This window comes from Oryza glaberrima, chromosome 2 (assembly GCF_000147395.1).
Source record: "Oryza glaberrima chromosome 2, OglaRS2, whole genome shotgun sequence".
Taxonomy (NCBI): domain Eukaryota; kingdom Viridiplantae; phylum Streptophyta; class Magnoliopsida; order Poales; family Poaceae; genus Oryza; species Oryza glaberrima.
The window spans coordinates 21,434,496-21,451,414 of NC_068327.1; the positions used below are offsets into that span (position 1 = coordinate 21,434,496).

The following is a 16,919-nucleotide window of genomic DNA, read 5'->3' on the forward strand; positions in this document are numbered from 1 at the left end:
TGATTACTTATTTTTTTAGTAAGACGAACGGTTAAATATGTGCTAAAAAGTCAGCGACGTCAAACATTTCAAAACGGAGGGAGTAACATACATAATATTTAGTATAAATGTGGTTAGCATGATCATTAGTCAAAAGTCATGAAGTTTAATTTTTTTTAGAAAAAGGGTGTCTTATTATTTAAAACGGAGGAAGTATTACTATAAATAGCTAAACATCGATAAGCAAACTCAACGCCGACGATCAATTAAGATGGAGGACAAGCTGATACTGGCTCTGTGCCTATCAGCGCTGTTCGTCGTCGTCCTCTCCAAGCTGGTATCATCTGCCATGAAGCCAAGGCTCAACCTTCCCCCGGGGCCATGGACGCTGCCGCTGATCGGCAGCCTCCACCACCTCGTGATGACGAAGAGCCCCCAGACCCACCGCTCGTTGCGCGCGCTGTCGGAGAAGCACGGCCCCATCATGCAGCTGTGGATGGGCGAGGTCCCCGCGGTGGTCGTGTCGTCGCCGGCGGTGGCGGAGGAGGTCCTGAAGCACCAGGACCTCAGGTTCGCCGACCGCCACCTCACCGCCACCACCGAGGAGGTCTTCTTCGGCGGCCGCGACGTCATATTCGGGCCGTACAGCGAGCGGTGGCGCCACCTCCGCAAGATCTGCATGCAGGAGCTGCTCACCGCCGCCCGGGTGAGGTCGTTCCAGGGCGTCCGCGAGCGCGAGGTGGCGCGGCTCGTGCGTGAGCTGGCCGCCGACGCGGGCGCGGGCGGCGACGCTGGCGTGAACCTCAACGAGAGGATCAGCAAGCTCGCCAACGACATCGTGATGGTGAGCTCCGTCGGCGGCCGGTGCAGCCACCGCGACGAGTTCCTGGACGCGCTCGAGGTCGCCAAGAAGCAGATCACGTGGCTCAGCGTCGCCGACCTGTTCCCGTCGTCCAAGCTCGCGCGGATGGTGGCGGTGGCGCCACGCAAGGGCCTCGCCAGCCGCAAGAGGATGGAGCTCGTCATAAGACGGATCATCCAAGAACGGAAGGACCAGCTGATGGACGACAGCGCCGCCGGCGCCGGCGAGGCTGCGGCGGGGAAAGACTGCTTCCTCGACGTCCTGCTTCGGCTGCAGAAGGAAGGTGGCACGCCGGTCCCAGTTACCGACGAAATCATAGTCGTGCTTCTGTTTGTAAGTGTCACACTCACACTATATACCTATTTCCTCTTTATATACTCCCACCGTCCAAAAAAAGACAAACCCTCAGTTTTCGTGTCTAACATTTGACTGTTCGTTTTATACGCAATTTTTTTATAATTAATATTGTTGTTGTTGTTAGATGATTAAAATATGATTAATACTTTATACGTGACTTATCTTTTTAATTTTTTCATAATTTTTTCAAATAAGACGGACGGTCAAACGTTGAACACATGGGTTTGTCTTCTTTTTTAACGGAGGGAGTACAAACTAGCACAGTGTTACTCCCCCATCTATCCCAAAATATAGTAATATATATTACTACCTTCATTTAATATCATAAATCGTTTGACTTTTTTGTTAGTTAATTTTTTTACCAAGTTTATCGAAAAAAACAGCAATATTTTCGACACAAAATGAGTGTATTACCAAAATTGACAAAATATATGAAATGTTAATTTGAACGAAACTAATTTCATGTTGCAGATGTTGCTAATTTTTTTATAAACTTAGTCAAACCTAAAGAAGTTTAATTAAGAAAAAGTTAAAATAACTTAAAATATGAAACAGAGAGTAGTATTCTCTCCATTTCATATTATAAGTTTGACTTTTTTATTAGTCAAAATTTTTTAGGTTTGATCAAGTTTATAGAAAAAATTAGCAACATCTACGATATAAATTAGTTTTATTAAACATTGAATATATTTTGATAATATGTTTAACTTGTACTGAAAATATTAGTATATTTTCTACAAACTTTTTTAAACTAAAATAAGTTTGACTAAGAAAAAATCAAATGATTTATAATATAAAACAGAGGGAGTAGTATCTAGACAACTTCTAATTTAGCATTAGGTTGCTACATATATATGAACGGAGCGAGTATTTATTAGCTGCATGAGTTTTTTCTCTTATTTGTTGGTCTTCTAAGTTCTAAACTTGAATAATGTATATGTGTGTGCGTATATATATATTCTAGGACATGGATGACTATTCATAAAGTAATTTATTTATATTTTACTTTTTTGTAAGTAATTTTTCAACACCTAAAAATATCAGTTCAATATATCATATAGATTATCAACAAAATAAATTTATTTTTGGTTAACCCTACAAATTCAGAAAAAAAATAAAAATTACTACAGAGATCCGCTAACTTTCATGCAAATTAGCACTGAAGTTTAAGTCAATGCGTTCTGTAAATTTAGTTACATATTGTGCAAGTTTATATGATAGAAGTCATACAACTGACGAGAAAAGCAAATACCATTTTTAGGACATGATTTCAGGGGCCAGTGAGACATCGCCGATAGTGCTGATTTGGACCTTGGCGGAACTCATGCGGAATCCAAGAATAATGGCAAAGGCACAAGCTGAGGTAAGACAAGCTGTTGCTGGGAAGACCACCATCACGGAGGATGATATTGTTGGGTTGAGCTACCTTAAGATGGTGATTAAGGAGACTTTGCGACTCCATCCCCCAGCGCCGTTGTTGAACCCTCGTAAATGCCGTGAGACAAGCCAAGTCATGGGCTACGATATACCAAAGGGAACATCTGTGTTCGTAAATATGTGGGCGATATGTAGGGATTCCAGGTACTGGGAGGATCCTGAGGAGTATGAACCAGAGAGATTCGAAAATAATACTGTAGATTATAAAGGGAATAACTTTGAATTTCTTCCATTTGGCTCTGGTCGTAGAATTTGTCCAGGTATAAACCTTGGGGTGGCCAACTTGGAGCTACCATTAGCTAGTCTTCTTTATCATTTTGACTGGAAGCTACCCAATGGAATGGCGCCTAAGGACCTTGATATGCATGAGACGTCTGGAATGGTTGCAGCTAAACTCATTACCCTAAATATGTGCCCTATTACTCATATTGCTCCAAGCAGTGCGTAACATCCGTCCTAATGGAATGCATCGTCCAAGACAGCGCATATATATAGTAGTTTACTGAAAAAATAAGGTGCTGGGAGAAAAGGGTTTATATGTATCCTATGTACAAGTTGTTTGCGGGGCAGACTGGCCTATTTGTATATAAACTTTCATGTTGCATGTTATACATGATGTATCATTCCAGTGTGTAATGCTACCACTACTTTAATAATGTTTTTTTCTAGGCAGGCCACTGGCCACGTACGTGTCATCTCTACAGGCTGGTACAACGAAATAAGTTTGTGGTTCCTTAAAACAAAACGAAATCAGATTATGATAATGGCAAGGGTTCTTGTGGCATAACAACTTGTGCGAAAATCGATTTTCACAAATGGTCCTTAAGAGAAAGACCAATCGAAATTGAACCGTGCGCCTTTGAAAAAAATAAACAATCCTATTTCAAGAAGAATCACAACTTTTTTATATGAAATTATTGGATGGCGTCAAACATATGGAAATTATTACTCTCAAGGAGTCTACAACTTTGTAGTTGTTGTTGTTTTTTATTTGAGATTGTTTATGAACCCATATTTATGTTGGAATTGATATTTGCTTCAAAAAGATCAAAAGAATATCTGGATACAGACAAATGAGTTTATTTTTCAGAACAAACAATTTTCCTTTTCTTCTTGGAAGCATCTTCTTAAGAGAGACATCCTGTTACTGTTGTTTGGGTTAAATGAGAGAGATCAGGATATAGTTAAGAACTGGATTTTGATGTTGTAATTTATTTTTTCTTTCATATATTAATAAAATATTAACAGTGGGGATTTCCCCTGCTGTGGTTTTCTTATCAAAAAGATCAAAAGAATAAGTTGTTTGATAGGTATTACCTATGAGTGTGACTGTGTGAGAGTGTGAGGTGGGATGGTAAGGTGGATCGGGTGAAGTTCGAGGTAGGGGTTCGATTCTTAAAAGCTGCACACATATAATTAGTGCAAAAAAAATACATGTGACTTGTGCCCTGTGACTGCTCGTGAGTGTACTAGTGTTAGGAACGCCAAAATGATATATTTTGAACCACCTATCAGTGATGGCTACCGGCCTGACACAAATGAGTTTTCACATCACTGACCAATAATCCGTGACCAAGTCGCTTATCGACACATATGAAGGTTCCCGTCCAATACAGATGACCAGATCCACACTAGTATTTGTGTGCAACACTACTGCAGAAACCATCATAGTTGCTGGTTAGAAACTTGCTATATGTGTCGGTTTTCTAGCTAGCATCGGGTGCCGGTTATTAGTTAAGATTCGGCACCTATTGTCAATGAATAAAAAAAATGCCAATTCAATGCATCGAGCAGCTTGCCGGTGGATTTAGACCGCCACACAGCTCGGTTCTGGAAAAACCAACAAGCAAGGTGGAAATTAGAGTAGACTTGCATGTTCTGAGAAAAAAGTAGTCATCTAACATCATTATGGGAAGGAAAAAAAGAGAATAAACAACAGTCGTTTTCGTGGAAAAGTAAGTGCACTCTAAAGCTCAAAGTTTTCCTTTGGTTAATGCTCAAGGACAGATTCAACACAAGAGAAATGTTGCAAAAGAAAAAGTTTAATATCCAAGGTGGAAGCAGATGTGTAATGTGTAATCGTTCACACGATAAGAATATGATGCATCTCTTTTTCTCCTGTCAAATTGCACAACAATGTTGGCAACATGTTGGTATCCAGTGGAATCTCTTAATGGAATTTATGAATATGATCATCACAGCTCATAACAGCTTTCAACACAATTTCTTCATTGAGGTTCTGGCTATGGTTTGCTAGCACATTTGGAGTAGAAGGAATGATTTCATTTTCAACAGCATTCCAGTGAGGTTGGACAAATGGAAAGTTGATTTAAAGTCAAAATTTGCCATGCATATGCACAGAGCAAAGGAATCGGACAAGCATCTTTGGCAATCATGGGTAGATAATCCGCTGTAAACTGCTCTTCTTTTTGGATTTTCTTCCCTCCTATTGTAAATACTCCTCTCTCTCTCTCTCTTTTTATTATATTATAATATATATCGCAGTAGGAGCCTCTACTGTTGTTTTCATGTCAAAAGGAAAAGAAAAACAGAAATTTGTTGGCTATTCCAGTGTTCTTCCAACAAAACCTGGATCCGGCTACTCAACTTAGCTGCTAGTAGAACAAGAAGTGGAATCTCCCCTACATCACCTCACCGCCGACGTCCTCCCCCGGTCTGCGCACTGCGCTCTCTGGCCCATCCATCCTCGCCGCTCCTCATCCCCAATCTCCCCATGCACTGCAGTGATCCGCTCCATCCTTCCATCTGCTTCTCAACCCATTAATTGAGGCATACAAATGAAGAACAAGTCAATGAAAACAAACACAAATTGGACACAAACCTGCTCGTTGTTCAATTGGACCGAGGTTTGAACGTGTGTTCGCTTCCTGCGATTACTCAGGAGGCCGGATCTGGTGCGGTTGGGGAGAGAGAGCTCAGAGGTAGCGAGGAGGAGAGGGCGCCACCGGGGAGAGGAGGCAGAGGAGGGGAAGGGTGGCTAGTGCGCAGAGAGGGAGGAGGAGAGGCGGCGGAGAATGATGGAGGACGAGGAGGAGAGGAAGTGGCGGCTAGGCGCGGGCGGGGCTGGAGTGGCGGCGATGTGTGTAATGCAGCGATGGGGAGCGATGTGCGAGCAATGGAGCTAGGAGTTGAGGATAAGGTGGGAGCGATTGAGAGGATAAGGGAGGAAAAGTGCTTGGCTTGGAGCAGTACGTGCGTTGCGGCGGTAAAAGTGCATCTAGGCCCCTAATGATTTTGGTGATTAATTACAATACGATAGAGAGGACTAACATTTTTATGTAAGCAAATGTGAAGGTTGTTATGTCCTCAATGAGTTAGCGTAATGCATATCCCGCCAAATATGTTGATGTGATGTGATGCGGCAAAGGAGCAAATGGTATTTTGTACCTTTTTCTTTTCCTTGAGTCAATAGGAATGCCGCACTATTAAGAGAGATGATGCATTGACATATAAGGAGTGATCAAAGTGCTCAAAATCATTTTTTAAAAGTGTTTCTCCTCAGTTTGATGTGTTCTGGAATTTTTCGGAGTTTTCCGAAAGTCATTTTCGGACTTTCCGAAAATACACAGAACCAATTTTCGCTTCTGGAAATTTTCGGATATGTCCGAAAGGCATTTTCGGACTTTCTGAAAATGACTGAGAAGGCAAACATGGTTCTAGATATTTTCGGACTTGTCCGAAACTAATTTTCGGATTTTTCGAAAAACATCAGTAGAGTCGTTTTCGCTTCTGTAAATTTTTGGAGTTTTCAGAAAGGAATTTTCAGACTTTCCGAAAATGTCCAGAAGGGTGTTTTTGGTTCTGGAAATTTTCGGACTTGTCCGAAAAGTTTTCGGAATGTCCGAAAAATCTCTCGTTGACTTTGCTGTTGGTGCTGAGCTGGAATTTTCGGACATGTCCGAAAATCTTTCGGAATATCCGAAAATCACACTCCGAAAATCTTTCGGAATATCCGAAAATCACAATTATTGTGCACAACGGGCAGAATTTGGGCTGTGTCTATAAATAGCCCCCTCCCCTCACTTGTGAGGGCTGCTGGTCACATTGGATATTCTTGTGCCCTTGGCTTGCTCTTGTTGAGATTCACTTTTGAGCCTTGCTTTCTTGTTTCCCCTCTCACCCGTGTTCGATTTGGATTTGGTGGGTATGTGAGAGTTGTGGATTCGAGTTTGTGTGAGTGCTTGTTGTTGACTTCGTGAAGATTTGTGAGCACTTGCATCATCTCCGGGAGTTCTTTGCTTCATTTGTTACTCTTGGAGGTTGAGGACTCTTAGGCGGCTAGGTGTCGCTCCCGAGCCACCGATCTACTTGTGGTTGGCCGGGAGAAGTTTGTGAAGGTCGGATCTCACCTCCGAAAGGGAAGAGATACCCTTAGTGGAAGGAAGAGTGCTTAGTGCAATCTCTTGAGGAAAGGGTTAGCTAAGATCCGGCTCTTAGTGAGCTCCTCAATGGAGAGTAGAATCCCCTCAAGGATTCGAACTTCGGGAACAACTTCGTGAGCTTCATCTTTGGTGACTTTACTTCCTCCATCTCCACTAGCTTTGCTTCTTTGAGCCGCTATAGATCTAGTTGCTGTTTGTACTAGCATATTCTTGTTGTAGGCAACTAGATCTAGGGTTTACTTTGCTATTTGGGCTGACTCCGAAAATTTTCGGAAATATCCGAATATTACTGCTTCCGCTTTTAATTGATTTTTTTAATTAGCCTATTCACCCCCCTTCTAGGCCTAATTGACACTTTTAGGTGGTTTTTAAGAATATTGGTTTTTAAAAAATCGACACCTATAATATATTATATATGCTAGTTCTTTTAAAAAACGGCACCTATAGTATTGGTACCGGTTTTATATTAAAAATTGGCACCTATAGTGCTTAAAGACGCCTTTTCGATTTTTTCATCAGGGAGGTGGGGAAAAAGACCATAGGTGCAAGAACCGGCACCTATGAGTCGATACCTATGAGGTGTTTTGTAGTGGTGTACGTAATATCCCAACGGTAACCCATAACTGTGTTCTAGTTCAACCAGTTTGCGTATTTTGGTTTGGGCTCATGTAGACCCAATGTTCTTGTGTGCTAGGATAAGTCGCACATTGGAAGTATCGATAGGTTTTCCAGCAAACTATAACACCTCAGAGTTAAAAATTTAAAACAAAGTGATCACAAAAGTATAAATAGAGCACACTAATAGAATTTTCATAGGTGTGCCTTTAGCCACCTGCATGTGGAGATCTTCAATTCACACATGCAGTAAAAATGAATTTTGACACATTATTCCTAAATATCATTCTTTTTTACGTAAAAAAAATCCCCAATACCCTACCTAGGCAGCACATGCATGCGCAGTCACAAGCCACAAGTACGCATAATTTTCGCATGAAATCACTAGTCTGGTTTTCAAGAAAACTTTCAAGCTCCGTGCCACCCCACCTCACACTCATAGCTAATAGCGATGCAATAATTTATTATTTTGATCCTTTTTAGACAAATATACCAATGAACATACTTGGGCCCCTGAACATATCTCAAATGAGAAAACTTTCAGTTGTAGATCTTGCCGAGGGCTTAATTATAATTTTTTCCAATCTATCATCCAATGAAGAAGTTATGATTTCTTTCATGAAATAGGAGTGTTCACATTTTCCAAGAGACGGTTCTATTTGTGCATACTGTTCTCTTAAGGCACTTTCATGTGAGAATTAATGCAATTTTCATAAGTGGTTTGGCCACATGAGTCACATGACTCCCTCACCACTATCACAAAACACAAGTGGTTATTTTATAACCCCATGAAGAGATTAAACCGGGGATGTCTGCAGAAAATTGTTTTCATGGAAGTGGTAACAATAGCATTACACTTTTCAAATGACATCACATATACCATGTAACGAGAATAGCTACACAAATAGTCCAGTCTGCCCGGCAAAGCAACTTGAGAATACATAGGGTACATATATATAAACCCTTTTTTTCACAACACCTTATTTTCTGTGTGGTTAAACTACTATATGTGCTGTCTTGGAGGACATATTATCTCTTATGATGCATCTTCTGCGCTGCTTGGAGCAATCTGAGTAACAGGGCACATATTTAGAATAGTTAGTTTAGCTGCAACTATTCCGGGGGTCTCCTGCATATCAAGGTCCTTGGGCAACATTCCATTGGGTAGCTTCCAGTCAAAATGGTAGAGAAGACTAGCTAATGCTAGCTCCAAGTTGGCTAGCCCAAGGTTTATACCCGGACAAATTCTACGTCCGGAGCCAAATGGTAGGAATTCAAAGTTATTACCCTTAAAATCTACACAATTATTTTCAAACCTCTCTGGCTTAAACTCTTCGGGATCCTCCCAGTACTTAGGGTCCCTACATATCGCCCACATATTCACAAACACAGATGTGCCTTTTGGTATATCATAGCCCATGACTTGGGTTGTCTCACGACATTTACGAGGGTTCAGCAAGGGAGCCGGGGAATGGAGTCGCAAGGCCTCCTTGATCACCATCTTGAGGTAGCTCAGCCCAACAATATCATCCTCTGTGATCCTAGTCTTCCCAACAGCAGCTTGTCGTACCTCAGCTTGTGCCTTCGCCATTACTCTTGGACACCGCATGAGTTCAGCCAAGATCCAAATCAATACTGTTGGGGATGTCTCACTAGCCCCTGTAAACATGTCCTAGAAATAGCATTTGCATATAGTCAATTTCCAAATAAAAAAATCATCAACCAAATTATGCCTAAGCAGAATGGAACAACCAAATCGTTTAATATAACATGAGGGAACCAAATAGTTTCAGAATAAAATGGATGAGGGAAGGCACACTAGGAGAGTGGAGAGCTGCCAATAAGACCAAATATAAATATCATTCCGTTGGAATGTGAAATTATGTTTTTGATTTTACACACTTTTCATACAACTGTTCGGGTCCTACCATTTTAAATTTGTAACCAACTATAAATCTATATTCAGTTCAATTAATTAGTATCACATTAATAGTATTAGTACGTTAACATGTCCAAAACATACTAAAAAGGTTTTAAAAGCAAAGAAAATAGCCAATGTAAACCGCATGAATGATTAAAATTGAATTAGTTTCAAATCTACACTAGTAGTCTAGTAGTCGTGGTGGTTCTCCCAGCAACCAACCACCATTTGCCATATGGGGCCACAAACAATAGGACTAGTGAACTATAGGTCAAAGCTAACCACTGAAAAATATGACTAATGCAAATATGACATTTTTGATTAGACAATTGAAAAAATGATTTTATAAAATTTATGTTAAGCAAATCTCTTAACTTTCGACTAATGTAAGTATTATCCCATGATTAAAACAATAGGAAATGGTATAACAAACTATATGATGATATCTCTTTGCAAAATTTCGTTGCAATGTATAGGAATTTAGCATTTTAACTACTTTATCCATTTCATATTATAAGACTTTCTAGCATTAACATCTATATAAATGTGGACAATGCTAGAAATTAAGCCTTATAATATGAAATGGAGGGAGTAGTATATATAAAAAACGTATGCTATATACAGTTGTAGTATATATGTTGTTTAAGATTAGAAGACTAGTAAAAGTCAGAAAAAAAAGTGCGCTTCTGGCCTTCTGCCATATAAAAGAGTAATAGGTACTCCCTCCGTTTCAAAATAAATCAACTTCTAAATTTCAAATTTGTTCCTAAATAAACCAACTTGTACCTTCTTACCTACCACCAATCCGCAAAACGAGAAATTTTATTACTTCAATACCCCTTACCTACCCATCATTCAATACCACATTCACATTAGTTAAGGGCATGTTGGTCTTTTGTTTCTATCCTTAAAAGCTCCTTGGACTAGGGTTTGATTTATTTAGGGACAAAGGGAGTATGTATGTAGTGACAGTAGTGTGAGCGTGAATACTTACAAACAGAAGCACGACTATGATTTCGTCGGTAACTGGGACCGGCGTGCCACCTTCCTTCTGCAGCCGTAGCAGGACGTCGAGGAAGCACTCTTTCCCCGCCGCAGCCTCGCCGGCGGCGGTGTCGTCGCCGTTGTCCATCAGCTGCTCCTTCCGTTCTTGGATGATCTGTCGTATCACATGCTCCATCCTCTTGCGGCCGGCGAGGCCCCTGCGCGGGGCCACCGCCACCATCCGCGCGAGCTTGGACGACGGGAACAGGTCGGCGACGCTGAGCCACGTGATCTGCTTCTTGGCGACCTCGAGCGCGTCCAGGAACTCGTCGCGGTGGCTGCACCGGCCGCCGACGGAGCTCACCATCACGATGTCGTTGGCGAGCTTGCTGATCCTCTCGTTGAGGTTCACGCCAGCGTCGCCGCCCGCGCCCGCGTCGGCGGCCAGCTCACGCACGAGCCGCGCCACCTCGCGCTCGCGGACGCCCTGGAACGACCTCACCCGGGCGGCGGTGAGCAGCTCCTGCATGCAGATCTTGCGGAGGTGGCGCCACCGCTCGCTGTAGGGCGCGAAGGTGACGTCGCGGCCGCCGAAGGAGACCTCCTCGATGGTGGCGGTGAGGTGGCGGTCGGCGAACCTGAGGTCCTGGTGCTTCAGGACCTCCTCCGCCACCGCCGGCGACGACACGACCACCGCGGGGACCTCGCCCATCCACAGCTGCATGATGGGGCCGTGCTTCTCCGACAGCGCGCGCAGCGAGCGGTGGATCTGGGGGCTCTTCATCACGAGGTGGTGGAGGCTGCCGATCAGCGGCAGCGTCCATGGCCCCGGGGGAAGGTTGAGCCTTGGTTTCATGGCAGATGATACCAGCTTGGAGAGGAGGACGAACAGCACTGATAGGCCTAGAGCCAGTATCAGCTTGTTGTCCTCCATATTCTTAATTATCGATCGATCGTCGGAGTTAATTAGGTGCCTAATTAAGTTGCTAGTTTGGATGCCCCTTCTATGTGCAAAGGATTACGCGTTATTTATACTTTCGCTAGTACTACGATCGACGTCGATCTGGGACTGGGGGAGCAAAAAAATTTGCTTAATTTATTTGTCAAATTTGTCGACGTCGTCGCTAGTCGGCCCAATCAATCTAGAGGGTTTAGTTATTCTTATCAAGGTTAGAAATATCCAGACGGAGACAACAAACTAATGGTCGCTCTGATGACCCTTTTGTGGTGCCTGTTGCACACTGGTAGTTTTTAATTCAATTGATAACTTGGAGATTGGCAAGTTTCGACGTGGTACGGAAGTAAATTCTGAGTGAAATTTCTAATGATTTTTGAGAATTTAAATTTGAAATAGTAAAATTTAAAATGTGCGCCCTTAAAGGTTTTCAATCGAGGAGCACTTTAATTTTTTTATAAGAACTAAAACCATATGAGATTTTCTACCACAGCTAATTTAATTAGGAGCTAGGTAGGTAACAAATCATGGATGATCTAAGCTAGATTGATTAATAATCCCATGCACAGGCACCTAGCTCCCCTCCGTCTGCAAGCATTGGGTAGGTGGAAATTAAAGGCGCGCAACTACGTATTTTCGAATTGTACAGTAGCCACCACACGCCGTATTCGTGCGCTCCCCGTACAAACCAACACCGCCGCCAACTCCACCGCACGAATTAGTCTTCCTACCATTTAGTCCCGGTTTATAAACCCTTTTATTTTCAGGTTGTAAACCAGGACGTCTAATCCGGGACTAAAAATGTTTATCTTTAGTCTTCGTTAAAATAACCGGGAGTAAAAATAAATCTTTAGTCTTAACCACCAACCGGGACTAAAGATAGTAGTGCCACGGCATCTTTATCTCGGTTGGTTAGTTTTTTTTCATTTTTTTTGCTACTTGCATTTATTTTCATCCACAAATCCCCACAAATCATGCACAACAAATCATCCACAATTCACATGCCCATCCACAAAATCATCCACAATCCATAAGTCATTCACAAAATCATTCACAAATCTAAAATAAACTACAAGAAAATTTACAAATCATTCCAAACATCTTAAAACAATTGACAAAATCCTGCTGGCCACGTGCCGCCTTCTGGTCACCACCGCCCGGCCTCCCTTCCTACCGGATCTAGCGGCGGGAGGTCGCCCAGCCGCCGCCCATCCCGCAGCTGCTACCGCGCGCGGGGCCCGGCTGCCGCCCGCAACCTTGTGTGCCAACGCCGCCGCCACCGCCGTGGCTTCCGCCGGGTCGCCACTCGCCGTCGCCATCTTCGGAGGAGGGGGAGGGGGAAGGGGAGGAGATGGGGATGAGGTGGAGAAGGAGGGGAGGATGAGAGGGGGTGGAGGAGAGAGGAGGTGAAAAGGACGAGGGCGTGGGATTCGGCTGGATTTTTGGCATTTTTTTTAGTTTGGGTCCCGGTTGGTATAAACAACCGGGATTAAAGATGGATATTTAGTCCCTGTTGGTAACAGACTAAAGATAGTGGGGGTCTGACATGTTTTGAACCGGGATTGAAAATAATATTTAGTTCCGGTTGGTAAGATTAAAAAAGTACCATGGGTTTTTAAACCGAGACTAAAGATATTTTTAATCCCAGTTCTTACTCAAACTAGAGCTAATGTGATTTTTTCGTGATCCAGCAAAATTCATTTTTCCAAGTAGTACATGCACTCATACTTTGTTCCCTCCACCTCTCATCTCTACAACCAAACAAGGGACATGGAGTAAAAATAAAACTCCTATCCCTAATCCCTCTACCAACTCTCTTTCAACCTCCGAATATCCTTCCCTTCTCTTGTCAAACAAGTCGTTGGGGATTAGGACCTAGGGTTGGTTGCACTCCTCGTGCTGGTGGTCGTGATATGGGTGCTTCAAGGTGGGAAGAGGCGAATAGGTCGACGCAGCAGGCCTGCAGCGTGCCAAAAAGGGGAACAGTGCCACTTTTTTACTGCCACCTGCTGCTTCGGGCGGTTTTGCCACCGGTGCACCAGTCCACTACCACTACTTTTATACATTTTATAAATTGACCTTTGATATTTTCTGATATTAGACAATAATCTAATATTTGTTTGAATCATGTGAATAACATATATATTCAAATAAGTATAGACATTTCACCCATAGTAAACCATAGGCAATTTGTTAGTAGTTCAAAAGATATATTCTGAAACCGTTAAAAGAATATCACTACTAGAGAAACCCTCATCTCTCTCGGTTTGCAACCCCCTTAGTCCCGGGTTACAAACCAAGAGAGAGAATCCGGGACTAAAAATGATGATCTTTAGTCCGGGTTTAAATACACGGGAGTAGAGATGCATCTTTAGTCCTGATTGGTAACACTAACCGGGACTAAAAATAGTAATCTTTAATACCGGTTGGTACCACCAACCGGGAGTAGAGATTTTTTTTCTTTTTTTATTTGCTTGTGGATCATTGCTTTTTGCTATTTGCACTTGGTTTTTCAGCAAACTCATCCACAGATCATCTCCCGACATCCCAAATCATTCACAAGAACAAAATCATCATCCACAATCCCAAATCATCCACAACAACATATATACTAAAAAAAATCATCCACAAATTAAGAGAGGAAAAAAGGAAAAAAAAAGAAAAACATCCGTCGCGCTGCCTCCCCTCCTACTGGATCTGGCAGAGGGGAGGCCGCCGCCGCTGCCCGTCACCTCCTCAGACGCCCGCCCACCTGCCGCCCCGCCGCCACCGACCGCCCATCTGATCGCTCCCGCCCACCGCCGGCATGCTCCCGCTCGGGTGCGCTGTAAGAAAGGGGAGAGAGAGAGAGCGCGCTATCTAAAGCAGAGAGAGGGAGGCACTATCTAAGGAGATAGAGAAAATATAGATACGGGAGGAGAGGATAAGTCCTAGGGATTATATAGGGCGTTTTAGTCCCGGTTGGTAACATCAACCGGGCTATAGTTAGGATCTCAGGACTAAAGATCCCAGGTGCCCTGCCAATGTTTGACACAAAGGGAACCGAGACTAAAGATCATATATATATATATATATATATATATATAGTCCCATCGCACTTATAAACCGGGACTAAAAATGGTTTCAAGTCTTGGTTTTTGGTTGAACTGGGACTATTGTGGTTTGTGCCCAACCTGTAAAAGATGGTTTCTCCAGTGCTGTATAATGGCATATATCCAATTAACTAAAAACATTGGTATCTAATAGGTCTTGTTAATTTCTTGACCAGCCATGGTTTGATTCAAACTTTCATTATTTTTCTTGATGAAATTAAAACTTCCATTGTTTGTTTTTTAACTGATCAACCACAATTAAAATTAAAATTTTAAAACATAGTATAAAGTTATCTTTTTTTCTTTGTTTTTTTAAATCTTTGACTATTTTACAACCTTAGCTTTTAAATTTTACCTATAACAAAATATAGGTCTTTTTTTTAATTTTTTTTCTACTTCTTATCAGCAATAGCTGAGCCGACCAGAAACTGGCCTGTTTACTTGTGTAGACGCATGCTCGAGACCAGAAGATACTCCCGAGAGTGACACAACTACTTTTCCTGGTCGCTAGCTGCTGCACGCAGGAGAAAATTAAGATACAAACGCGCGCCATCAATATTGAAATCGGCATTTGACCCGGGTTGCATGTGCCCCGGACTGATCGATCTATCATCAGGTAACTACAATCCTAGTGAACTTCTTGGATTCAATTGGATGATACGTGGATGCGGACACGGACCGCAACGTTAATTTCTCGTTAAAAGTCGGAACGTCCGCGTCCGTTAGCTCCGTGAGGATATTTGATAACAGACGATCGACAGCCTCGTTATTTTCTTCAATGTTTTCTACGTAAAGACTTTGAAAAACGTATAGTACTATTCCATACTATGTACACCAATGGCTGTATTTGGATCCAAACTTCTAACTTTTTTCATCACATCAATCTGTCATACACATAACTTTTCAGTCACATGGTACCAATTTCAACCCAAACTTTCAACTTTAAAAGGAACTAAACACAACCAATATCAACTAGCTAGCACAAGTGTCAGCATGTCGACGTAGCGCCCTGAAACAAGTGAGAAAAATAGGGGTGAGAAATCCCAAGATTTATGGAGAACGCACCGCCTCCTATAAACTATTGGCTCTATTTCATGTCATAATAGTATTCTCTTACTCACCGCATGCAACGTTTCTCGTTAATTAAAGTCGGAACGTCCGCGTCCATTCCGTGAGGATTTGATAACAGACGATCGACAGCCTCATGCTGGTTTATTTTCTTCAATGCTTTCAACGTAAAGACTGAAAAAACGTATACTACTTCCATATGGTGTACATCAATATCATCTAGCACAAGTGTCCGGACTCCGGATGTCGACGTAGCGCCCTCAAACAAGTAAGAAAAATAGGGGTGAGAAATCTCAAGCTTGAGAGAAATCGCTCCACCTTTCGCTTACTTCATGTCATAATAGTATTCTCTTACTCACTGCCATACATGCATAGGACTAGCAGCACTTTTTCCACAAATGCACATTTATCTATTTATCTTTAAACGACTTTTACTCACAACAGTACATGTGTATAGTACCAGTGGCACTTTACTCACCCATGCACATTTATCTCTTTATCTTAATTTAAAATATTTTTTCTCGTAAATTACTCCTCCAATCAATTATTTAATTACATCATTAAATTCGCTGTAATTAAATCTTTACAGCAAGACCACATATAGTTATATTCCGATGAAAAATATATTTAGCTTTTTGGATTCTCCCAAATGTTACACCTGGCTTTATTTAAATTTAAATGTTTCAACAAGTATATGCATGATGTTTAACTAGTTAATTTAAAAATCTTGCACGTAGAATCCTTAAAATGTTTCAGTAAATATTTTATAATGTTTCATGAGCTACGACTTAATATTTTATACATGATATAACATGTTATAATATCAAGTATTACAAACATATTGTATACTTTCATATGTTTATTTAATGTCTCACACTCGTTTGGATTCATTGTTTCATATAAGTAGTTGTTAGTGTTGCTGTCATTATATTTTGAAAGTTTCACTTCTCTGAAACATTTTATAGAGCTAACTAAAACATTTGACCAAGAAGTGAAATAATTTTCTATAATTAGTGAAACAACGTTCGATTTCTCTTGTCAAAATATATCGTGTGAAATCTTGTTGGAAAATTTTAATTACAAGGAGTATAATGGTATAATCTCAATTTAGAAGAAAAATCCATTTAAAATTTTATTTAACGTATAGTCATGCATGCATCACCATGCAAGCTATGTCGGATGTCAGGGTTTCTAGTGTGGCACACTACTAGAAAAAACATTTTCACCGACGTTGGGTATATATTTT

The 16,919-nt window shown here is 41.7% G+C and overlaps 2 protein-coding genes across 2 annotated transcripts; one reads left to right on the plus strand and one right to left on the minus strand.

Annotated features, from left to right (window-relative positions):
• The first annotated feature begins 210 nt into the window (after window positions 1-210).
• On the plus strand, window positions 211-3,330 carry LOC127761677 (ent-isokaurene C2/C3-hydroxylase). The gene is made up of 2 exons (XM_052286002.1): window positions 211-1,174; window positions 2,460-3,330. Exons 1-2 carry the CDS (start codon window positions 251-253, stop codon window positions 3,081-3,083), a joined length of 1,548 nt encoding a protein of 515 aa, XP_052141962.1. The 5' UTR covers window positions 211-250; the 3' UTR covers window positions 3,084-3,330.
• Window positions 3,331-8,473: 5,143 nt separating this feature from the next.
• On the minus strand, window positions 8,474-11,546 carry LOC127763627 (ent-cassadiene hydroxylase). The gene is made up of 2 exons (XM_052288391.1): window positions 10,569-11,546; window positions 8,474-9,325 (listed from the first exon to the last, which is right to left on the minus strand). Exons 1-2 carry the CDS (start codon window positions 11,490-11,492, stop codon window positions 8,690-8,692), a joined length of 1,560 nt encoding a protein of 519 aa, XP_052144351.1. The 5' UTR covers window positions 11,493-11,546; the 3' UTR covers window positions 8,474-8,689.
• Between the last annotated feature and the right edge of the window lie 5,373 nt (window positions 11,547-16,919).

Coding starts and splice junctions, on each gene's coding strand:
- LOC127761677 (XM_052286002.1), top strand. CDS start 251: ATGGAGGACAAGCTGATACTGGCTCTGTGCCTATCAGCGCTGTTCGTC. Junction 1,175..2,459: donor TCATAGTCGTGCTTCTGTTT/GTAAGTGTCACA, acceptor TACCATTTTTAG/GACATGATTTCAGGGGCCAG.
- LOC127763627 (XM_052288391.1), bottom strand. CDS start 11,492: ATGGAGGACAACAAGCTGATACTGGCTCTAGGCCTATCAGTGCTGTTC. Junction 9,326..10,568: donor TCATAGTCGTGCTTCTGTTT/GTAAGTATTCAC, acceptor TGCTATTTCTAG/GACATGTTTACAGGGGCTAG.